The following is a 25,109-nucleotide window of genomic DNA, read 5'->3' on the forward strand; positions in this document are numbered from 1 at the left end:
CTGTTAACAAATATTTTTGGTCATTTGCTGTATTTTGAAGGGCTTCCAGAGCATAGAGTGTATATTCTCTCTATGTTCCAGAGCTAGTGTATAATTATCCAAAGCAGACTTTACTGATGGTCATGTTATAAATATTCCCAAGATCATGAACATCAGCTTCGTACCTGGATTTTTTTTTTTTTTTTTTTATGGGTGGGTGGGGGTCGTTTTTCCCAAAACTGGCCCTTTTCTTCTATAAATGTCATTGCATATATATGTAGTATATAGCTACAAGATGAAATAATTGAAAATGTTATTTTAGGTATATTAAGAAGAAAAATTAGGTATGCGGTCTATGCCCTTCTACCCGATTAGATGCTATTCAAAGTATTGACTTTGGTTAACAGGATTTTACTTATAATGTTGAAAGTTTGCACTGAAATTCAAGAATATTTCTTCAGTTTTGTTGATTGATTCAATTATCATGTTAACGAAAACATGCATACCTATTACTTAATTTATCGTTATGTTATATTCTTTAACTTAAACAAAACGATAATTATTTATTACTTTCTGAGCACAGTTCAGTGAAAAGGATAGTCACAGAAAATATGGACTTCCAGAAATTTGTTCGACGAACCCCGACACCAGCCTTGGTACGGGCCTGAACATGACCGTGTGCAACCTTTTTTCCCAAAGGGCCACTAGTCACGACTCTGTCGGTATCGAGGGCCACATAACCTTACTATTTCATGTTATTTACTACGATCGAAGACATATGTGAGATTATATTAATAAAGATAGATAATTAGTGTTACTGATTAAATTGGGATCATAAAAATAAGAATTGTCAGAAACAAAAGTATTTTCCTTACTATAAATGAGCAAATGAAAGGCTACCGTACCTTATTATTATAATGTACAAACATAAATAATTACTTATTATTGGTTAACTGGGATCATTAACATAAGAATTATTAAACACAGACATTTTCCTAACCAGTAATGAACAAATGAAAGGCTACCCTAGTGAGATGGTTGATGTTGCATTTGGGACACCAACTCATCAATATCAGGCTGTATGGATGATGTGGCTACACGCAGGGTACATTCCAAAGGTTCATCAGGAAGTACAGACCTATACTTGTTTTTAACCAGATTCATTTTTGAAAAGAGCTGCTCACAAATATATGTGCTACCAAACACTGCCATCATTTTCCTTGTATGAGCAGAGAGTTTTGGATACACTGTTACTGATACATGCTTCTTATAAAACTGGTATACTGAACTATTATCAAACTTCTTTCTTAGTTCATCATTGCACTGTAGTTCAATTATTTCCATCTGTATGTCCTCAGGAATTGTTGCCACATCCACAGAAAAAGGAGAAGCAGACTTCATTGGCTTGTGAATGTTTCTTGAGGTCACCAAATCTTTCTGAAAATTCCTCTCGTAAGACTGCCAACTTGTCACCATACTTCTGATACTGAGGGTTGCTAGTGTCATGGTTTTTCAGCGTAGGAAAATTGGCTGGGTTTTGGTTTCTGATTTGTGACTTCCACAGACGCAATTTTATCTGGAAGCCTTTGATCAGTGAGTACATCTCATTTATTAGTTGATCTTTCCCTTGAAGTTTAACATTCAGTGCACTAAGATGATCAGTTATATCTACTAAAAATGCTAAATCACAACTCCATTCCTTTTCTATTTTGAGACCCCATTCTAGTCTTCAGTAATCCAACAACCCCATTTCTCTGACCAGACATCGCAGGCGCACCATCTGTTGTAATGGAAACTAAATTAGTGTAGTTCAGTCCAAACCTTGCCAATACTTTTTCCAATTCATCAAAAATAGATGTCCTGTTGTGGCCCCCTTCATGCTTTGTAGTGAAGCCATTTCCTCTGTAATATTATAGTCATTGTCAACTCCCCTAATGTACACAGCCAGTTGTGCAGTGTCTGCAGTGTCACAACTCTCATCAAGAGCAACAGAGTATGAAGAAAAAGCACTAACTCGCTTGGCAATTGTACTTTCAATATTCCCTGAAAGACTGTCTATTCTTCTAGCAACATTATATCCTGAAAGGCTTATGTTTTCAACTAGTTTCTTTTTGTCAGGAAACATATTGTCTGAGGCTACACACAAACATTCTTTAACTTCCTCACCATCAGAATAGGGCTTACGTATTTTTGCAAGGATTTGACTAATCAAAAAAACTTGTTTTGAGAGGTGCATCATATTCCTTAAGTTTCTTTGTAAACAATGACTGTTGTCCTTTCAGAGATTTCTGCAAGAATGATATTTTTTCTTTGCGTGCTTCACCTGTCATATTTTCATATTCTTTGTGCTTTGTGATGTAGTGTCTTTTGATGCTATATTCTTTTAAAACAGAAATGGATTCATGGCACACAAGGCACAATGCTTTCACCCCTGATTGTATGCATAAATATTGCTCAGTCCAGTTCTCTTAAAAACTCCGGATTTCCTCTGAAATCTTGCGTTTTTTACTCGTAAAAGCCATTATTAGTACAATAAGATCTCTCCTGCTGAGCAAAATATATAGAATACCGGTAATCACAAATCTACCACAACAAATGAAGCACACTGATTTCACCACTTGCGTCTGAGATAAACCGAGAGCTATATTAATTCCTGTACGGCTGTACTGCAAAGCATAGCAGTGTAAAAAACTAAACATCCAACCTTAAAAATAATGATCGGTTCGGTGTTTACAATGGTCTTAAAAGGGGTTACTGATAACGATGACCCCTCGTACCATCGGTTATTGAGGAAGGGTTGTTGATGAAAACACGAGAGAGAGAGAGAGAGAGAGAGAGAGAGAGAGAGAGAGAGAGAGAGAGAGAGAGAGAGAGAGAGAGATTGTTGGAATAATCAGTTCGAGGCTCTCTCTCTCTTTCTGAGAGCCGCACTATAGCTTATTTAAATTTAAAAGAAAGGGCCGCAATGAAAGCCTTCGAGGGCCGCAGGTTGCACACCCCTAGATTCTAACACATCCCCAGTGAAGGGTGCTGATTGTATGCGGCTTTAGAAATTACAAGATGGGAGACATGATCTCCGCTGTGAGCATAGTTAATTGGCCAATGGTTGGATTTTCTTTTCACTTCTGCTTGACAGCCTTTGTATTTTCCAGACATATTACTCGCTCCGCCATATGTTTGGGCTCTGAGGTTTGAAATAGGGAGTTGATATCTAACAAGAACATCATGTACCATCCAAGTACCATCTTACCTTGGGTTGCGGAGCCTCTACAGATGTTCACATCGCTGAGTGCACAGATTCGTCATCGTCGGACAACGACGGACTACCATATGATATATATAGGAATGTAATTGCCATTAGCCGGATGTGAAGCCTTTTGGGGCATTTACTCTCTGTGGCTCTTATCTAGGCTTGCCTTTGTCTTTTATTAAATATGTACCCCAAAACACTGGCACTTTTCAGAGCAGACAGACCATAGGCCTGCTACTCTACCTGGGAACAGACTCATCAGCCGTTTTGGGGCACTTTCTACTAACAGGGTTTCCTAGTATATATATTATTACGTTTGTGGTTCCTCTTCAATTGCAATGGATCTGAGATGCGATTATCTAAAGGCTAAATTACCTATAGGAACCATAACGTAATTGAAAAATGAAAAATAACGGCTTAGGGCCGACTTCAGAATGAAGGAATTTAATCTGGATTACACCTGAGGGGTGTTAAAGAACACATGGGTTCGTTAAGATGAATGCAGCGAGGCTATAACTACTCGCTATTGCTGAACTTAGAAGACCGGAAATGCTCGGTCTTGATGAAAAAGGACAGCGGAAGTTTGATGAATCCGAGACACACATCAGTGACATCACAAGAGTCCAATTTCCACAACAAGGCGCACGTGATAGCTCATCTGCAAGTACAATTGCAATGCGACATAAATACACTAGCTACAAACACGTGCTTGGACAAGACTAAATACAATCACCTTGCTTGGCTTACGTTACTGATAAATCAAACGGGTTTGCACAAAAGGTTACGTTGCGTCCCGGTAACAATAGCAATAATACTATTCACTATAGGGGATGCTCAATTATTCACATAGCACATGGCACATGGAGGGTGGGGGGGGGGTGGCGGGGAGTTAGGACCATAAGTAGCTTGTACCAATGAAATGGAATTCACAGTAGTAGAAATTGAATTGACTGACTGCCTTGGACCATTACTTTACACATTACCCTATGACTAGATTCGTCCTTCAATGGCGGCAGTGATCGAGGGCACACAATGGGAGGTAAAATAACACGAGTCGGGAAAGGGGAATGACAAGTGAGAAAAGTGATCCCTGGGCTGGCGATCGTCTAAGGAGGTTTCTTGTTGTAGTTGTTTTTGTTGTTGAAGATTAAGCTGCATGGCCTCATGCCAGCACGGGCTCTTGCTCATAGAGCAGCCCGTATAGGTAATTTGAATATATTTGCAGGTGAAAAGGTGAGATTTTTAGGATATAAGGTGAGCCTTTATTATGATCGTATGAATATGCCATTGAAATGATATGGATATAAAAAGTGAAATGAAAAGTTAACAGGCGAGGTTACAAACCCCTTCGAGCCCTAAGGCACCCATCAGTAGGAGGTAAAGAACGATAGCAGCGAATCTTGGCGAGTTAAGAGATAGTCAGCAACGAAAATCGAAATAATTAACGTCGGAAAAAAAATTCTATGGCGTTGAAATGCCATTTTCCTTACTCGAGTAAAGAAGAAAAAACAGCGCTCGTTAGTGGTAGGGACCGATGAAAGAAAAATGAAAATATATAAGCTTTAGAAACAGAAAAACGGAAACTATTAACAGCTTAAGCGGTAGTTATAGTGATGATTAAAAATTTCGGTCGTTAGACGTGAGGGGCAGAAAAGGGGAGGAAAAAAGAAGGTTGTTTAGTAGTAAAAAAAAAACAATTAATTGCCAACTAACTAGTTAACAACTCATACTCGTGGAGAAAACGATGCCCTCTTCGAGGAGGTGGTCAGGGAGATCAATTTCATATTTCTTGGTTTATATAGATTTCCTTTGCCAGCGTCGTTGAGAAGCTTTTTCTTGCTTCTTTAAGCTTCCTGAAGGTGATAAGGACCTTTCTGTTATATCTTTCGTCATCCTCAATAGTTAGATCAGTCTGTGTTGATCCACTGAAACTGTTTCATAGTTTGGGTTTCTTCATCCGTTTGTTGGGCAGGCAGTGGTTCTATCTGGGTTCATGTTTCAGCACGCAAAACAGGAACAACTGGTGGAGTACGGGTTGGGGGAAGGAGGTTGGGGAGCGGGAATTGTGATGGTAAGCAGAAGGTGAGGGATTAAGAATATGGTGCCGGGGTTGAAGAGGTTGGGAAAAGGAAGGTTAAGGAGTCTCATGCAGGAGGCAGATTCGTTGTTAGGTCGAATCTGGGGTTGATTGGAGGTCTCCGTCCTGGGCGGCGATGGTTGTCGCTCTTGAGGTCTTGCAGGTGGAGGAAGGACGCCTTTCATCTTCCAAATCTTTTCTAGTCTGGCAGGACATCCCTTGAACCAAACATGATGTTGCTGCTTACAGTTGGGGCATCGGGCAACTGTGTGGCCTTTTGCCTTGAATTTCTTTCGTATTGCAGGCTGTATATCCTGCATACGTGGTGGGTCGTGTACTCGCTCTAATGATGCCCGAACCTCTGACGCTGAGGCAACTCAAAGGTTCTGGTATGGTATGAATGCTTCTGTCTGGTAGGTACCAAGGATCCCGAGGTTAACCTGGACGGTATTTATCCTTAGCTGGCTTCGATTTCCAATGTTTCTTCACCAGTCTTCGCCGTACATCTCTTGGCGATCATGATGTTGGGCACTACGAGGACTCGATCGATGGTGATGCATTTGGGGACTTTGCAGATCATCCCGTTCGTAATTTTTTCAGTGACTACTACTTTTGGATTTTTAATTAGAATAACTAATTTATTAGTTATATGAGCTTGGTGGTGTTATAATTTAAACTAATATATATATATATATATATATATATATATATATATATATATATATATATATATATATATATGTGTGTGTGTGTGTGTGGTGTGTCTATCACATTACCGTGATTCATATACATATATCGAACTACAAATGTCCTTTAATATCTAATTCGCTCTACCTCGGAGTTAATATTTTTTCATATATGCTTAACCGAGGGGGAATTTATTAAGCGATAATAGAATTGGCGATCGACAGGCGCGAACCAGCGACCTCTCAATTTCAGGACTGGCAGTGAAGCCTTATACCACTGCCAGTCCTGGAATTGAGAGGTCGCTGGTTCGCGCCTGTCGATCACCAATTCTATTATCGCTTAATAAATTCCCCCTCGGTTAAGCATATATGAAAATATATTAATTCCGAGGTAGAGCGAATTAGATATTAAAGGACATTTGTAGTTCGATATATATATATATATATATATATCTATATATATATATATAGATATATATATGATATATTAGTCATATATATATATATGTATATATATATAAATATGAATTCCTTCTTGATAAAATGACTGACACTGTGATCAGATTTACTCATGTTCAAAAAAGCATTTACTATAGTTAAAAATTGTTTACTATTAGTAGCCTGGATCACAAACGCCATACAACCTACAACCCAAACCACTTATGAACAGTAGTGGGTTTCAGTCAGCCGACGGCTTTATTTCTCTCTTCGTGCAATTTCACACAGTAAGAAACATTACTGGAACTGTTTTTGGTCTCATGCTTTAAAATAATACAAATCTATAGATGACGTCAGAACTGGTCTTCTCCTTTCCGGAAGGTATGAGTTCCCAATCTTGGGACATCCTGACCTTCTAAAAGATTTTGAGCTTTTCATGACTACAGAATTTTTCAGCAGACGAAGCCTTGACATATTTAGGGCATAATGAGATCTGATGCATTTGACGACACGAATGTGCTGTCTCAATGCCGGCGTTAAAGTCAGACTCAAGATATACTACTGGTTGAGTTTACATAATACTAATCTTACTGCTTTCATAGATTTCCACATGTACTGACTCAAATAAAGAAATAAATTAAATCACGACGGTGAAACTGAAAATGCCCCTATACATCAAACGGAGAATCTTGTTTTGAACTAAACAACAATGCCTTATGCAAAAGAAACATTTTCGCGACTTACTGTGGTTTACAAACCATGAGAGTTTGATACGCATCATGTTATAATGTAAACCGGAGGGAGTGGGGTGCGCTATCCGCCTGTTATTATAACGCATCATGAATCTTGGTTGTGATAACAGACACTTTTCTTGCCGAAGTTCAGGGTAGATTTCATTGCACCATTAGGATAACTCAGAATTTAACCTCTTCGTAGATTTTTTTTTTTTTTTTTAATGGAAAGAAGGTTATGAATCTTTGCGCGTCCATGGAGTAACATGAACTTTTGGATGATCGTCAAACAGTACAAATCACCCCTCACTCCTAACATTTTTCAGTTTATTCCTTTTACTCTTGACAACTCAGTTAACGTCTGTATGAAAAAGTAATTTAGTAGTAACTCATACCCATCATTACCAATATCACGTGCTTGATATAATCGCACTTTATCTGCCTTTGTAGTAACAGTTTAAAGGTAATTATTGTTCTTTATTTCTTTCTGCCCACCCAAGCAAGCAATAACATTTATCAAAATTATTGTGGAAAGGCTCCATCAAAAGTTTCCAGGAAGAGTAACATGCAGTTTCTCACTTCTGAATTTTTATTACAGATGTACAAACTATATACAATGTACTTTAAGAAAAATACTCTTCTTGAATTCTACTCTTAATTACCTCAACGTGATTTATCAAATGGCTCATTACCATAAAAATTGTATCTTTGGTTGAATGTACAAAACTTAAGTAAAAAAAAAAGGTACTGAAGAAATATCTAGTAATCACAGCTTTAAGAAACCTTCATAAAAATCAAATAGGCCTATATAACTGGGGCAAACCGGCACAGCCGCACAAACTGTCCATTAGATAACGTCAACTCACAAGATATCACCTTCAATGTTTTACAGCACACACAACCACAGCTAGTATCTTCACTGTTGTTAGAAGACTTTTTGATCGAGTGAGGGAAGTCACCTCATACGATCATTTATCCGTCTTTCTACAATGACGAAAAGGTTTCGATCTACCCTTCCTCTTTTCCAATTACCTTCATATTAGGGTATAACATTCATTTTATGTAACGACATTTTTCCACTTTCACATCACCCAGCACACCAAGTGTAGCGATTTTAAACAAACATGACGTAGTTCAGGAAAATCCTGACGTTTTTCAACTTCAGTGATCTCAAGGCACCTAGCATTCGGTCCAAGTAAACATTATCACCATTCTACCCGCAGAAATCACTTGAAACGTACACCAACAACTACACTGAATTTCCTGATGGACTCCTTTGAATGGGCATTCAAAGTGTTTTGTTCATTCTGCAACATGTGATTGCACTATGCGTCTGCTGTATAGCATTGAGGAAGACGGGAGAGAAAGTAGAGAACTGAAGGACGCACAGAAGGAACACGAAAATAAATTGGAGGGACAAAATATAATTTAAATAAAGAAAAATTAAGGAAAAATATAAGACTTTAGCACCAAAATAGATAACGCACGGATACAAGAAACACTACATGGCGTCATAATGAAGTGGGAAAATGTACATGAAATGGAAACGACAAATACAAGACAATCAATAACGTCATCAGCGCCTCCAACGCCGCGTGGAGCAAAGGGCCCCTGTGAAATCCGTCTTCCACGTCTTTCCTGCTCTGTATTTTTCAAGTCAGTGGTTATAGACCTGCAATATTTTATGGCATGGAGTCTGTCAATAAAAATAAAACAATGAAAGCCAAGTTCGCGTGGCAGAAATGAGACCGGAACAAATTTCGTGACAAGACAATTGCCATTCATATCAGAAATAACTCAGGGATGGATTAAATTAGCACAAGAATCCGAGAGAGAGAGAGAGAGAGAGAGAGAGAGAGAGAGAGAGAGAGAGAGAGAGAGAGAGAGAGAGAGAGTTTACATGCTGTGCGTGAATGTAATATGAACTGAGGTTTGCCACCTAAAATGGCAATACGTGAGAACCGAAGACAGTAACAGGGACAAAATGAAAAGGAGGGAAAAAAAAAGGGTGGATGTGAACTTTTGGGAAGATACAGTAAAACCTTCAACACATTATCGATAATTGTTCGTGACAGGACTATATGCAGCGACCAAAAATATTAGCAGGATGAATCTGACAATTATGTCCTGACATTACCACTAGCGCATTGGATGATCTCTGCGTGCCACCAACTACACTAACGTCTTAACATGGAAAAATCACGAATTACCCCAGCCAATTTTGACATGATATTTCTTCGCCAGACACTGCATCTGATCAACCGTTGCTGGATGGAGGGATAAAACTCGAATTGTTTTGATCGTGATATCAGAAGCTGCATGTAAAAATTCTTTCATCCCAGATATGGTCAAACTCGATGACTGAAAAATCACGGATGTGTATGTTCGATTTAGGTTACCTACAACTTTGCCTGCCCACACAGCATCCCCATCAGAGATGTTTGCTAATTTGACGACCAATTCTTTTCCATAATGCAGCCGAGGAACATCCGCAGGAGAGATATCTCTCTCGATATCGAGAAACAACTCCAAAAATTTCAAAGACCATCCTGCTTGAGCCTTGAACGTATTCTTCCAGTGCTCATGCGTTTTTACGCTTTTCTTTAGTGCGTGGAGTGCCTCCAGTGAAGATACTCTTATATAAAGTGACTGTACATTTGTTGCACTGCTGAGTGCCGCCATTAGAGCTTTTCCGGCATGGCCTTTAAATATTACCATGCAGTTGCTCTCAAAAAGCGGGACTATGTAACTATCATTGGTTTCCTGATGTCCCGGTGAATTAAATTCCTTCTCCACGTAAAGTTTTACTTTGGTCTTCTGACTCGTTCCAATTAGCCTGAGTATTTCCTGTAACTCTTTACATTTACTGAAGACGGTGGTATAATGAATTTCCATTATCAGTTCTAAAGGAGAAGCACCTGTTGCTTTTAGTAAATTCAGTTTGTCTTCAGTTTCCTCTTTCGGTTCTACAGAACTAACAATCCACACATTTGTCTGATTTACAACTGAGCCTATCACCACAGTCATAGAATATTCACCTTCAGCCTCTCGCAAGAGTTTCCACCATGTGCTGCAATCACTAGGGTGTACTCCAATGTCAATTAGAAAAGCTGACTTTATTTGGCTCGCTGCTGTCGTGTTAAGGTTTCCACTTCTCTTAAGAAGACCTGTGACATACATCAGAAGCTGTTGAAACCTCGGGGAATCTATGGTTTTGAAGATGTCGGCGACTGAATTATTTTTTTCTACTTCTTCACTGATATACAAGGCTGCCAAAAATTCCTGGCTAGTTAAGTGATGGAATGAAAAGTAATACTTAGTTTCCACGAGTGTTTCTCTGATTTCACAGTTCAGAAAAGCAGACATGGTCTGAATGGGATCGATGTTCTCCTTTTCACACTGATTCATAAGATATCTTGACTGTTCTTCGTTAATATGGAGTTCATCTTTGCATAACATATTCCAAGCAACGCGACCTAGCTCAGTCAACCAACGACTGACCTTGCGGCTAAGAGATACTGAGTGGTCTGAGGCTGATGCTTCTAATCGCGAAACTAATTTCCTCTGACATAAGTCGTAAATCCTACAATACAGGTGTGTGAGGGTGGATATGGAAGTGACATCCACTGTGTCATCACACCAAAGTACAACCAAAAGTGAAAGTGACAAAGGAAGAGTGAGGTGATTACTTATAGCCTGGCACGTAGTAGACATGAAATGTAGGAACCTAGCAGTCTGGCTTAAACGATTTTGCGCAACAGGGTATTTTACGGCAAAAACTCTGTTAACAAATTGCATTTTACCCTGTTCATCAAAACCTTCTATTTTGAGCACAATGTGGTCTTCCGCCATTTGCATCAACTCTAAGGTGTACTCTGGTCTCGTTGTAATAATGATACGGCTGTTGGTGAACTTATTTACAATTTCTCTTACAAGCATTTTGCCATGCACGCCTGCTTCATCCATTCCATCAATACAAAACAAAACATTCATTTCTTGTAGCAAAGGAATGATATCAGATTCGTTGAAGAGACGACACGTTGATCTTAGCAGTTGTTCTCTCAAAAACTGAACGAGAGAGCCACTGCTTACTGTCCGTAACTCAATACCAATAACTAAGTCCATTGAGGATAAACCAAAAATGGCTGGGGAATGACTGCGCCATTCATGAAGAATATGGCGATGAAGAGAAGTTTTACCTGCACCCATTACACCTGATATAATAACTAATCTTGGCACAAACCTCATTTTCATGAGATTAACATTTAAAATATCACACATCAAAATACGACTTCCACTGTTCACAATAACGAGAGTAGTAAAAATTCTGTCAACAGTAAACTCAGTAAACTTGTGATCACTTAACCACGAACATGGATTTAAGATTTTGGCATTAGAATACACACTCATCAGTTCTTGTCGACCTTCCATGATTAGTTTTGAGTGCTTTTGCTGCCTAAAACACTCGACGTCTTCTAAATATGACTGAACGTCAGAAACCTCAATTTTTGCTTCCAGCAGGTCCTCAAGACCATCTTTGATTTCCTTTAAATGACCGCTTGCGTCCTCACCTGTCACACAACACACGCCTTCGAGGATTTTCTCGCAGATGTCCCGTAAAGCGGAAACACGACGCTGCAGATCTGCTTCTTCTACATCCAGACCCTCGTGGCACACCATATTTCTTAAATTTTTCAAGTCCCGCAACTCTTGCATAAATGGCTCAGTTATATTGCCCAAGATTTTCACAATGAGTTTAAAAAGGAGAGTGATATCACATACAAAATGAGGTCCCTTGGGATCATTTTTCAGAAGTTCTCTTTCCTGAGTTGTGAAGGCATTTCTGTATTGAGTCTGTGACCAGCCGAGAGTGTCATGCCAATAGTCATGTATCGGCAAGTTTCCATGTTTGGTGTCCAATGTGGAGTATAATGAAATAAACACAAGATGCAGAACTTGTCTGCCAAATGTATTGACAGCCTTGAAATACTTGCCAAAGAAAATATCACGGCGGGTATAATTCCTGGACGGTTGCGTCATACCACCGTGAACTGAATTTCGTGTAGAGCCTTGAGTCACCATGATGCAAACTTCTCGATTCTCCAGAATGCACGGAATACACAATCATTGTAATTTTCATTTACTTAGAAATGGGTCCATTATCATGAAACGGTGTCAAAACTGTACTTTTTGCTTTAAAAGCTACAAATCACAATGGGCACGGAACCGAAGACAAATAAATTTGTAAGTAGCACGTTTCATATTTGAAAATCTATCACAAACGACTGGTCTACTTCATTATTCCTCCGGACAACCTCCGATGGCAACGACGATCCAGAACCTGCAAAGAAACGTCATAATTTAGAAGAATTCTACCAGCATAGCTTTCCAGTATTAGGGTTAAGACTAAGTAACACGGACAAGAAATTTATATTTACAAGACATTACACATGTGACTCTTACTCCTTAGTCAGACATTACAGATATGAGAAAACTCGCGTATGGCGACTGTTGTAACATGGAGAGAGAGAGAGAGAGAGAGAGAGAGAGAGAGAGAGAGAGAGAAGAGAGAAGAGGAGAGAGAGACGAGAGATGAGAGAGAGAGAGAAGAGACAAGAGAAGAGAGAGAGGGGGGGTGGGGGTTAATGACGACAGTATAAAATGTATTTGCACAGTTCAATTTGAATGCAGATGAAATTTACACCAGGCAAGATGATTAAACATTAGGAAGTCCATTTTTCTATATCATATCATTTGAAGCCATGAATTTCAGGGGAAATGTCGATACATATTCTGATTAAGGTTACTTTGCAACACTAACATTCCACTTCTAATAACTAGCTCCGGTTTTAGTGCAATACTAAGGGGGAAACATGCTACGTATCTTTTGCATTTAGTTTTCTGAGAGAGAAGCAATCATGTAAACAGACAAAACAGCAATCTATAACCAAAGAGGACACAAATCAACAGACAACAATGAATTGCAGTAAGCCTATAAATTAAAATTTATGGAGAAATTGCCATTTCAGATTTATAATTATAAAAACGTGTCTGTGAGTAAAAGACCGAGAAATTTATGATTTGCGATCAGTATAATGCCATCCCCATCTAAAAAAAAAAAAAAATGTCTCTAACTGCGTCAGAGTTACTTATCTCACGAGGGAAAGGTCACTGGTCAAGGATTTTCTTGTTAATTCATGGCAGCAAAGGAAACTGACACTTCATTACTTTTCACGGGTTCATTCACTCGAGTCGACTTCATGACGAAGGGAAAACCTACTATTGTGCTCTAGAGCACCGCCTTATAGTACTCACAGCCTATGCAAAAGAAAAAAAAACAAATAAAAAATAAAAAATAAATATAAATAAACAAAATAAAATATACAAATAAACAACCCATTTAAAACCAAACTGAATAATTCCATACAAAACCAACCTGAATCGTGAACAGATGGATGAATTCCTCCTAAGATTAAAATACGTTACGCAATGCAACGAGAATCCGCATCAGCTACGAAGATCTTTCAAGTTTTCATACAGCCAACGATACAACTGAGGTCTTGAAGATTTACATAACATACGCTTGAAACATCCTGGGGTCTCTTAATTTCGGAGGATGAGAAGCCTATGAACGAAAAAATCAAGAAATGCTTGGAGCTGCTAAACACTTGACTGGGTTTTAGAGAACGACTGATATCACTAAATGCCGAACAGTTGTACGAATCAGTGCGCGCGCACATTTCTCACACAATACTACTCGGCTGTGCAAGAAGCAAAGAAACGGAAACGGTTTAATAGCGAACTGGCATCACAATGCAAGGAGCTGATCTTAAGTGCAAAACGGAAGAAATGTTCAAGCTTCCGAAGAAGCTTTTGAACATCACGCAGATCGGCAACTACAATGAAATTTTCATCTCTCCGTTTACTCACTTCTTTCGGGGACCAGTGTTTTCGGTTCCCTGCAAAAGCCATTGACGATTCAAAGACATCTGATGAGAAGGGCAATTTCCTCGCAAGTAAATGTCATCAATTTTGCATTATCTATAAAAAAAAAAAACTGAAAATGGACCTTCTGACGCTGACATTTTCAGTTCACTATCAGTGTTCTCGGCAGTCACTGATGTAAGTCAAAAGCAATACTCTGGAAGTAGTAAATCAATGAAAATAAATTCATAGATATGAAAGAAAAGATTTTGCTGCAAAAGGTGACCTCCCGTGCCTACAGAATATTACACGACTCTACACCAACAAGGCTTAAAGCGCACGCACACACACACACACACACACACAGGAAGTCCACTCTTGCGTCTTACTGAGGTGTGGGAAATACCAACAGGTTCGACTTCGAAGAAAAAGATAGAAGTGGTAAATCCTTGTTTCATTACAATATATATAGATATATATACACATACATATATATGACGCCAGGGTTAAAACACGTTTATAAAAGAAGCTCTGAAGTTTATGGGAATGAAGAAGCCCGGCCTAACCGAAGGCAAAGTTCACAGTGACTGATCCGTCGGAAACAAGACTGTTGATGGTGCCGAGGGAAAGGTCAGCTGCGATAAAACAAAACTAAATTATATTTTCTTATGGTTTATTGATGTATAGACATTTTGGCATACATGCCGAGCACTGAGACAACTAAGGCCATTCAGCGCTTTACCCCAGTTCGCTTAACTAGTGACGACAATGTTGTAAGGGTATTAGTGACGACACAAAATGTTCTGAGAGTGTACTAAAGACGACAGCTAAAAATACAGTGTATTATTGACTACAAAAATTGCCGTATATTTACTAACGTCGCCAGATATTGCCGTGACCGTACCAACGTCGACTCATAAACTGCAGCCTTTGAATAAATGTCGACAGAGAAGTGATTGACTTTTTTTCACATTTATTCATCTTTATTCTTACCTCAAAGATTAAACAATTACACAAAGGGGTATTAATATTACAGTAGTATTTATTCTATTTTCTCGTATACATTTATAAGATTTTTGATCTAATAAAATAACTTTGGCTATTTCCAAACGTTGAATTAACGCCGTGTTGTTTACGCCTACAGGCCGACATGGCTTCGGTTAAAAGGAATCTTGGGACGTAAATCTTGATAACTTTTACGACTCAACTCGGATATTGAATCACAACTAATGCGGGTGATTTCGCGCCTCTGGTATTAGCTGATGTCCCTTATCAGTTAGGTACCGATGGTAAACTGAAGTAAACCCAAGATCAAAGCTAACATACTTCTCCTGAACCAAATGCTTTGCCTCGTTTTTAAGAGATTGAAGATCACTCTCATGATATCTGAATTAGCTAGGATAAACGCGGGAAATTATTCCTAAGTTATTCGGTTAAACCCATTGTTGTTAAAACAACAACAACAAAAATAATAATAATAATAATAATAATAATAATAATAATAATAATAATAATAATAATAATAATAATACTCATGGTACCAAACGTGGCTGGTTTGTCATGCTTGGTAAAAAAAAAAAAAAAAAAAAAAAAAGCAAATTCCGTTTATGGTGTTCACTCGTGACTCATTGATAATAACTTTGATAAGATCTTATCACCTTTGCCGTAAGGCGCAATTACTTAACACTATTATTGATATGCACTGGAGTGCCCAAAATGTAAATGAAAAAGAAAATGACAGCATCTTACTTTACAGGGCAAAGGGTGTAATAAATATCATTGTCAACCCACTCTTACTATACCGTGTATCGCTGGAAAGGCAATTTACCGTAATTTTGCGTCGTGTAAGCCATTAACTATATGTTACAATTAGAGGCAAATAAATTTTTCCAGCGCAGCATAGAAATTTATGACCTAATTGGGATGATGTACATTTTTGATGTAGCTCCTTCCAGTGGAATTACTTTGATTTAAAATAGCACCAAAAGTCAATATTCTTGTATGAACACTAAACGGCGAAAGATAAATTAGCTGAATGAGTTTTTGACAAAAGATAATAAAATCTATGCATGTTTTTTTTTGTTCTTGCTTTACAATTCAATTGGCCTTGCTTTTGGAAAACATTTTCCTATAGTAAAATCATCTTTTTTTCCTACCTTAAAACTCAAAATGTTCTTTACTAACTCGCCTGGACTTTCGTGCAAAGACCTGTTACCACACGTACAGTGTTGAGATATTGAAATACTGTTTCTTTCCATTGAGATATTGAAATGCTGTTTCATTCCAAGTTTTAGTTTAATGAACGTAATATCAACATGGGACACACCTACTACTCCTTGCCTGCCCCATTTGTCACTGGGTTCAGATTCATGAGTAGGCTATGCAATGAAATGACAACATCGGCGTTCAGATGCTGAAATCTCAGTATCTTGCTGTTTCTGTTAAACCTTTAGTTTGAAAGGTCTACTAACAGCATGATGGAATATATAAATTTTGGCCCAAGGCCAAGCGGTGAGACCTGTGTGGTTATTCTGCGCTGAAAGGGAAAATGATAATCGAAAGGCCTGAAAGGTGTAAATGGAGGAAAACCTCGCAGTTGCACTATGAAACAATTGTTAGGAGGGTGGATAGTAAGATGGAAGAACGAGAATATGAACAGAGGTACAGTAAAAGGAATGAAAGGGGTTGCAGCTAGGGGCCGAAGGGACGCTGCAAAGAACCTTAAGTAATGCCTACAGTGCACCGCATGAGGTTCACTGACGAGATTATCCCCTTACTATCAACATGATGTACATCTACAATATATCGGCAGAGTGCCTGGAACGTGATGCAACGATGCGGTCAGCATCACGATTGTGAAATTTCAATTCGCCTCTGGGTTGAGAATCCAGAGACATGGTTCTTGTTGAGTATTGACATGGTCAGGTCAATGTTACCAAGTTAGGTTCTAGTTTAACTACTGCAATGATCTTACTGCACATCTACATCTGCAACATTATTAACTAAGACACAAATCTGTTTAGATACTGAAATTTCAATGCTCTCTTCTTACCCACCGTTATCCCTACACTAAGGGGTTGATTGCCTGATGTGCCTTTTCTTACAACATCAGGCATGGTTTATTATTTGGCAAAGAAGTTTTTACGACCGCATGCCCTTGCTGTCATCAACCACAGTTATCGGCGGTGGGCCTAGCCTTAGACTAAAAAGTCCACCTGGAAGGCAGCAGTTTCCACAGTTATTGGCGGTGGGCCTAGCCTTTTACTGAAAACGCAAGACTGCAAGGCAGCAGTTGTCCTCTTTAAGTCGCCTTTTACGACAAGCAGGACCTACGGTGGCAGTATTCTTACAACCCTACCACAAGGTGGTGAAATTTCAATGCTCTGTTATTTTTCAAATTTTAGTCCAACAGTTGTAATATTATCGTAGTGTAAATCTTATCCTGCTTATCTACATAATTTTTTGCTCGTGTACTAATCTACGAGGAGGGTTTTAAGCTAATGCTTAACTAAGGTCAGCGTTAAGATAACATTTCAATGTGTTTCTGTTTATTTCTAAATGGAAAGGCTAGAAATGAAAGGTCTAGGCAAGGAAAAAACAAAAAGCTGTCGTTACACCTGATCCTATGGGGGTGTGGTTGTATGGGTCCATTAAAGAAAAAAATGTCAATGGTTAGGAACATTATTTAACTTATCAAATCAAAAGTCAATCTGGGAGGATGATGAAATTGCAATTTCAAATTTGTCCCTTGGAGTAGCTTGTCAGTGAGGTCAAAATGGAAACGCAGATTTTTTCATATCTATTTTAGTAAAATAACACTATCTGGCTTTCCAATGACAACAAAAACAGCATCCTAGCATGAAAACTAAATTTACCTTGACCAATCAGAAAATATCGCTGAATAGAAACTACTCGGTTACAGCAAGGTGTACCAAGGTGTAAGGTTTACACACACACACACACACACACACAACACACACACATATATATATATATATATATATATATATATATATATTATATATATATCTATATATATATAATATATATATATATATATATATATATATATATATATAATATATATATGTGTGTGTGTGTGTGTGTGTGTGTGTGTGTGTGTATCTTTACTTTGAGAGACGGTGTTTGATTCCCCGATGTGCGTCAGAAATTTATTTCTAAGAAACACGTGATTATAGCCATTGTGCATGTATGTATGTATGTATGTATATGTTGTGTGTGTATGAGAGAGAGAGAGAGAGAGAGAGAGAGAGAGAGAGAGAGAGAGAGAGAGAGAGAGAGAGAGAGAGGCAAGACTGTAAAAAAACTTTATTAAACAAGTTCCCATAAATTATTTGTTTTAAATTATATAATCAGAATTTTATGCATATATCTTAATTCATCAAGCCGAATTATTCGTTTTATGAACAGCTTGAATCAAATAACCAAACCTTCAAAGAAGTTTTGTGTTAGCAATAAAATACTCATTTGCAGATTACATCATCCTGGCGGTCAACAAGAATTAACTGCATGGTGATATTACACTAACAATGATATATACTACAATAACAGCAATGAACTGGGAACATGATGAGCTGTCTACACCATTACTGGAAGTTCTGCGTTCTCCATCTTATAGTATTTTCGCATTGGGATGAAAGTCAATAGTTTAAAACCCAAGAAAATGAAAGTAATTATGGACATGAATACATTAATTAAGGGCTGAAAAAAGTACCACTGTACGACTTCAACTTTCCATTCACAAAAACACTTCTATACGTTTCATCGTCTCCAGGGGCGGCCGTAGCATATTTTCCTAGGCGGGTGGATGGTAAATCTTAGTACATAGGACCTAAACGGATAGTTTCCTGTATCAAACAAATACTTTTGACCTTTTGAACTAGCAGGTTAATTCCAAAAACAGTATCAGCACCGGCATTTCTTTAATGTGCGGCCGACTATTGTCGTTTCTCAAAAACACTAGAAGTCAAGGAACTCAAACAAAACACATCGAATCATATTTTGGAGGGCAATGGGCACAATCACCATACCCTTCTGCGGACACATTCCTCCACAAACACGTCACTCTTATGTAATGTCCGTTGTTGTTCACCGTTGTTTTACTACTTGGTCACATTGCTATGTAGTAAATGGACATTGGGCTGCATGAAGGACGTTTGCTGTTAACTGCTCTCACACATAGATTATCACTTCACTTCGTATACACAATCGATATATTTGAAAGCAAAACCCGTCTTTAGAGCTCATCTTGTGGTGCACAATGTTCTCGAAATCAAATGATCACTTACAGTGGAAAGTCATACAGTAACCCAGTCTCTACAATGATTCGGTTTTCAGTCCATTAAGAGAAGAGAGGTATTGTACGCTCCTTTGGGAATTCCCTTGTCTAAAAGCGAGGCCATAGATACTCCAGCGGCGTTAACAGGATTTCCCAAAAGACCGCTAAAACACATATGGACACAACAAACAATTGTGCTTGAGATAATTCACTATTTACCTTACTTCAGTAATAGTCTACCACACACACTTTGTGAATCACTACTGTCCAACGCATAGAGGCCAAAAAGGCTGAGTTTGACTTACAATAAACCTTGGGGAACTCTAGCTGAACCCAGTTGCCAGTCGGTTACGTGGTCTTAGACTATCGGGGAGACGGGGGTGTGTGACCATGTCTTGGGAGATCGGAAAAGTTTCCAACTACTAAATAATATGTAATTTCCCATAATGATAGAATTCGAGGATTATACCCTCATTGTAATTCACATGAATATGGAATTATATTAAATAGAGTATTAAATGTATTATCCACGATATAGTAGTAAATAAAATTCACACAAAATTAAAATTATTATTGAGCCACCTGCACACCTAATGCATCTGAATGCTAATTGTGACTTTTTCTCCTATTAAATTACAATTGATAGAATATATTATCAAAGCCTAACCAGATTGCAAAATCATGTACAACTATGTGTAGCAAATAGGCAACAGCCTTCACTGTTTTAATATCCATACACCCATTGAAGTTTCGTCCTAGTGACCTTGAGCTTATCCTACCCCTAAAACGACTACACTGACGAATATTAGATTGTGATGATCCTGAACTAACCAGAAAAATATTAGCATTACAAACTATTTGCGAAAGCCGAAAGGTAGCTACCAACATCTGCATCATGTATAATTGAGGGAATAGCAACGCTATTTAATTAAGGACAGCATCTATTATGAAACTTTCAGATTACAAACGTTTCATCTCACCGAAGAAGACTAAACCGTTACCCTTACGGTTAAGTAATATCAAGGCAATCCTTCCACTTCAGCTTAACTCGAAGTTACCTCTCAGTCAATACCAATTAGTGGATCCCGTGCTCAACCAGTAACATCCTGTTAAGATAATGACAACAGTCGGAAAATAGCATGCAAGGGGACAAACTCACTCCAATGAAGGTGTTCCGGGAGTGGTATGAGGTGTATATCACGTGAGGATCTGACCACCTTACGATTTAACCAAAGTGGGAATAATTTCTTTAAGGTTTACATGATCCGTACAAAAACAAGTCTGTATTATTAAAGGAAAAGAAAATAAAACGACGAAATATACTTGGTTAATTTACATTGACGATTTCTTACAGTCAACTACGTCTTCTCCACAGCTTTCAGTGACCCTTATGATGTTCTAGTTTCCCACAATGACATCCAGGAATCAGAATAAAAGTACTTATATCTGAGAACTGAAAATAAAATCCATTCTCAGTAAATCACTGGTCTTGTTCTGGTACAACTCTACCGTTGAACAGAAAATGTCCCTACAGTTTTCTAAAACTACATTCAACTCTAAATTAGAATGATGACTTCCCCAATTTTAATAGTATGGGAAAAGTGTGTAATACCTTCATAATATAATAACGAGATTTTTAAGACTTTTTTCCCCATTTACTTAGGATCTGCAATAAAAATGATTTTGTACACATGCTTACGAGAATCAACGGCACCCCTCAATGATAAATGTAAGCTCCAGCCGGGACACCACTGTCCTAGTAAGTGTTAATGGTTTGGGATAGATATGAACTCAAGGTGGAAGAACACCCAGTGTGGGGTGTGGACTTCTTGGTGTTTAATGCTTCTGAATGACAATGAATTTTCCTGGGACAAGGCAATCACACTTTCAATACCACAAGATGTTGGAAGAGGAAAATAATAGTACTTTTGACTAAACTATAAAATACCCGGGGGAATGATTTGACCCTATACTACTGTACTGATTAAAATAACAAATATTAAATATAAAGTGTCTGGTTCTTAAAATGCATGGATGTTATGGCACTTTGTAAAATAAATGTGAAAGGGCAGTATATACATATATACATACATACAAATATACATGTATATATATATATATATATATATAATATATATATATATATATCACACCACACACATATATATTAATATACAATATTATAGATAATAATATATTTATAATATACATAATAATATATAGATAATATAATATATATAACACACACAGTTACCACCAATAAGGAAAACTGAAACACTGGAAATACTAAGTACTTCTGTCTTATTACCAAGACATGATCACAGTAACTAAAGATATACAGAAGCAAGGGGCTATATAAAAGGTGGGTAGGTACAGGTCATAAGGGAATACAAAAAGATTGGGAGGTCACAGAGCAGTCAACAGATTAAAATCGAAATTTACTTATTGGCAATTCTCTTTATTCTATCGTTCAGTTCCTTCTGGAACATGTGTTTTATGACCGGGTCAAAATTATTCACCTAGGTTAACTGAATCAAAACACATTGTAACAAGTTCCTTGAAATAGTTTCGTTACAGCGTGACAATATTTGGCTCTCCATCTAATGTATTCTGTGGGACTTTTCACTTAAATGTAAAAATAAAGCATTACTTGTCTGACCTATTCTTCCCGAGTGTATTTGTGTTGCTTTAATCTGGTGTTCAATTCTTTACTGGTCTGACCTAAGTAAAATAAATCACAATCCATACATGAAATTTTATATACAATATTGCTGTCTTTTCGGGGGCTACTTTTTATAAGCATGTTTTTTACGTTATTATATGTGAGATACATTTGTATTAAACAATTTTAAAAAGGCTTTACAGCCTCAAATCAAATAAATTGTGGCAAACAAAGGGTGTTTGAGGGGACTTCTTTTGTTCTTTCTGATTTTTTTCATGGATGGTCTTAATAGCTTTATTAAATAAATATCCATGATAGGAATGGATGGCAAAAGTCCGTTCCTATTTTTCTAGTGTTTTCGAATTCTTGATCTAAAAACTCAGGCCTAACTATTCGTAAGGGTCGAAGAAACAATGAAAAAACTACATTTTTATATTTATATGATGTCCTGAATGATAGTGCACATAAGGGACTTGATCATTTAGTTGAGCCAACGTTAATTACATCCAAATCTTTGGGTATGATGGTTAAAATATCATCCGCATAACTGTACCATGTCACAGGAAAATGGAAAATCTTGGGATATACAGGCGTTCAAAAAATCCATATACAGGCAGTCCCCGGTTATTGTCGGGGGTTCCGTTCTCAGCGGGGTGCTGATAGGCAAAACCCGCCATTAACCAAATCTCAGCGATTTATGTGTGAGAGGTGGACAAAGAGGCAGGTAGAAGTGTACTGATTTTTATTACAGTCAAGGGAAATTATAAATATACAGCATGCGGACGGAAATGTGGTCACCGACCCGCGAGAGTAAAAGTGGGTCGGCGAGACCCGATTTGTGTTTCTTGAGAGACATAAAATACAAAATATAAAAGTACACAATATGTGGTTATACAAGCTTTATACACTGACGGAAAGCCCGCTGAATGCTCTCTCAGGGGGAAGTAAGAACAACGCGAATGATGAATTATATACAGAGAAAATTATGAATAAGCGTTGTCCTTACAAATACTCCCCCCTAGACAATAATTAGGTATGATTGTTGGCTGACTTCTTTGTACTTCGGGTAGTCACTCGCGGAAGCGAGCTGGACGGCGGAGGTGCCCTCGGGTGCGTGATATTAGTTGTTGTGTAGATCCTCGGGGTTTTCCGGGGACGGGATGCCTCCCCTGAGGTGATCCTCGGGGGGTTCGACCGTCTTTCGAGGGCGGCCGCGGCTACGGCTAGGAGGTTTGGCGATCGAAGGAGTCGCTTTTTTCCGAGGAAGATTGCGGCGCCCTGTGGGATCCGCGTCTGCGAGGTCCTCGTCCATGATGAAGGCTGGTTTCAGGCGATCGATTGTGACCCAGTCCTCGCGACCGTTGATGGATAAGAGATATGCCTTGTCAGTGCGTCGTAGGACGCTGAAGGGACCGCGGTAGGGTCTCGTTAGAGGCGGGCGGCGGGCGTCGTCCCTGACGAAGACGTGCTTGCACGATGATAGGGCCTTCGGGAGGAAACGTTTGGTTCTGTCGGAGAAGGTTTTGACGCAGGGCGTGAACTTCCCGGCGGATTCCCGAAGCCTGGCGATGGAGACGTCAGCGTCGTCGGCATTGGTCGGGAAGAACTCGCCAGGGACTGTTAATGGCTACCCGTATACCTTCTCCGCGGGGGGTGATGCCTCGCCGTTTGCCAGCGGGGCAGTCCTGAGACCGAGGAGGACCCACGGTAGTTGGCTCTTCCAATTTTCGTCAGTGCAGCGCGCCATCAGGGAAGCCTTGATCGAGAACGGTGGACTCTCTCCACCATGCCATTAGCTGCTGGGTGTAGGCGGGGGTGGTGGCATGTAGCGACGTTCCCATTAGGCGGGCCAGGGCAGTCCACAACTCCGACAGGAAAACTGGTCCGCGGTCTGTCGTGATTTCGTCTGGCACTCCGAATCGACTGATCCAGCTGGCGAGGAGTGGCTTCGGCACATGCTTTCGTGGTCGCCTCCGACATCGGCGTTGCCTCGGGCCATCTGGTGGAGCGATCGATTACCGTCAGGAGGTACCTGGCGCCTTCCGACGGGGGCAGGGGGCCAACGACGTCTATGTGGATGTGGCCGAATCTTCGTTTCGGCTGCGGAAATTTCCCCACGCCTGATTCCGTGTGCCCGACTGATTTTGCTAGTTTGGCAAGGCACGCAGGTCCTGGCTCACTCGAGGGAGTCCTTCCGAATTCCATGCCAGACGAACTTCTCCGTCAGGAGGTGCCACCGGGTCGTCCGGCCCGAGGGGTGCGAGAGTCCGTGTATGACGTCGAACACGGCTTTCCTTCGGGAGGCTGGGATCAGCGGGCGCGGGCGGCCCGTGCTGATGTCGCAGAGGAGCGTCATGCCTGCGGGTCCGAAAGGCACGTCTTCCCACTTGAGGGCGGTGATAGCAGTGCGGTATGCGGCAGTCTCCGGGTCGGCAGCCTGTTCCCGGGCGAGGTCTTCCGTAGTCGACCCCGAGACGCACGGCGTTGATTTTCTATCCTCGATAGGGCGTCTGCCACGGGGTTCTTCTGCCAGGCACGTACTGGATGGTGCAAAAAACCGAACTCTGCGATGGCTGATAGGTGCCTCTGTTGTCTCGCTGACCAAGCGTCGCCCGCCTTGGTGAAGGCGTGTACCAAAGGGAGGTGGTCCGTCCTGATCGTAAAGGGGGAGCCCTCGAGGAGGGTAGCGGAAATGTCGCACTGCTTGGTACACTGCCAGGAGTTCGCGGACTCGAACGTGCTGTACCTCGTCTCGGCGGCTGATAGTTTTTTGCTGTAGAAGGCGAGTGGCTGGGGCTCGCCCTGGACCACCTGCTCGAGGACAGCCCCGCAGGCGACGTTGCTGGCGTCGGTGGTGAGGCGTAAAGGTGCAGCAGGGTCTTGGTGGCATAATGTCGCCGCTCTGGCGAGGGCCCTCTTCGTCTCGTTGAAAGCCTTCTCTTGTTCGGCCTCCCACGTTAGGGCCTTTGGTTTCCCCTTCAGGACCTGTGTTAGAGGAGACATGGTGCGGGCGGCGGCGGGGATGAATCGGGCGGTAGTAATTGACCATTCCGATGGAACTCC

The 25,109-nt window shown here is 39.8% G+C and overlaps 3 protein-coding genes across 5 annotated transcripts; all 3 read right to left on the reverse strand.

Moving 5' to 3' along the window:
* Positions 1-1,005: 1,005 nt before the first annotated feature.
* LOC135197442 (general transcription factor II-I repeat domain-containing protein 2B-like) lies at positions 1,006-1,485 on the reverse strand. Its single transcript, XM_064224512.1, has one exon. The coding sequence runs from the start codon at positions 1,483-1,485 to the stop codon at positions 1,006-1,008; it is 480 nt and encodes a 159-aa protein (XP_064080582.1).
* A 304-nt stretch (positions 1,486-1,789) lies between these two features.
* Positions 1,790-2,218, reverse strand: LOC135197443 (general transcription factor II-I repeat domain-containing protein 2B-like). The gene has a single exon (XM_064224513.1). The coding sequence runs from the start codon at positions 2,216-2,218 to the stop codon at positions 1,790-1,792; it is 429 nt and encodes a 142-aa protein (XP_064080583.1).
* Positions 2,219-7,732: 5,514 nt separating this feature from the next.
* LOC135197894 (uncharacterized) lies at positions 7,733-19,777 on the reverse strand. Of its 3 annotated transcripts, none has more exons than XM_064225110.1 (2): positions 19,690-19,777; positions 7,733-12,502 (listed from the first exon to the last, which is right to left on the reverse strand). In XM_064225110.1, exon 2 carries the CDS (start codon positions 12,241-12,243, stop codon positions 9,361-9,363), a length of 2,883 nt encoding a protein of 960 aa, XP_064081180.1. In that variant the 5' UTR covers positions 12,244-12,502; positions 19,690-19,777; the 3' UTR covers positions 7,733-9,360. The 3 variants fall into 3 exon arrangements, with proteins under 3 accessions (XP_064081180.1, XP_064081181.1, XP_064081182.1); XM_064225111.1 differs by having other exon boundaries at positions 19,604-19,741; XM_064225112.1 differs by lacking the exon at positions 19,690-19,777 and adding an exon at positions 13,598-15,427.
* Positions 19,778-25,109: the final 5,332 nt, after the last annotated feature.

Source organism: Macrobrachium nipponense, chromosome 21 (genome assembly GCF_015104395.2).
Source record: "Macrobrachium nipponense isolate FS-2020 chromosome 21, ASM1510439v2, whole genome shotgun sequence".
In the NCBI taxonomy this organism is placed as follows: Eukaryota; Metazoa; Arthropoda; class Malacostraca; order Decapoda; family Palaemonidae; genus Macrobrachium; species Macrobrachium nipponense.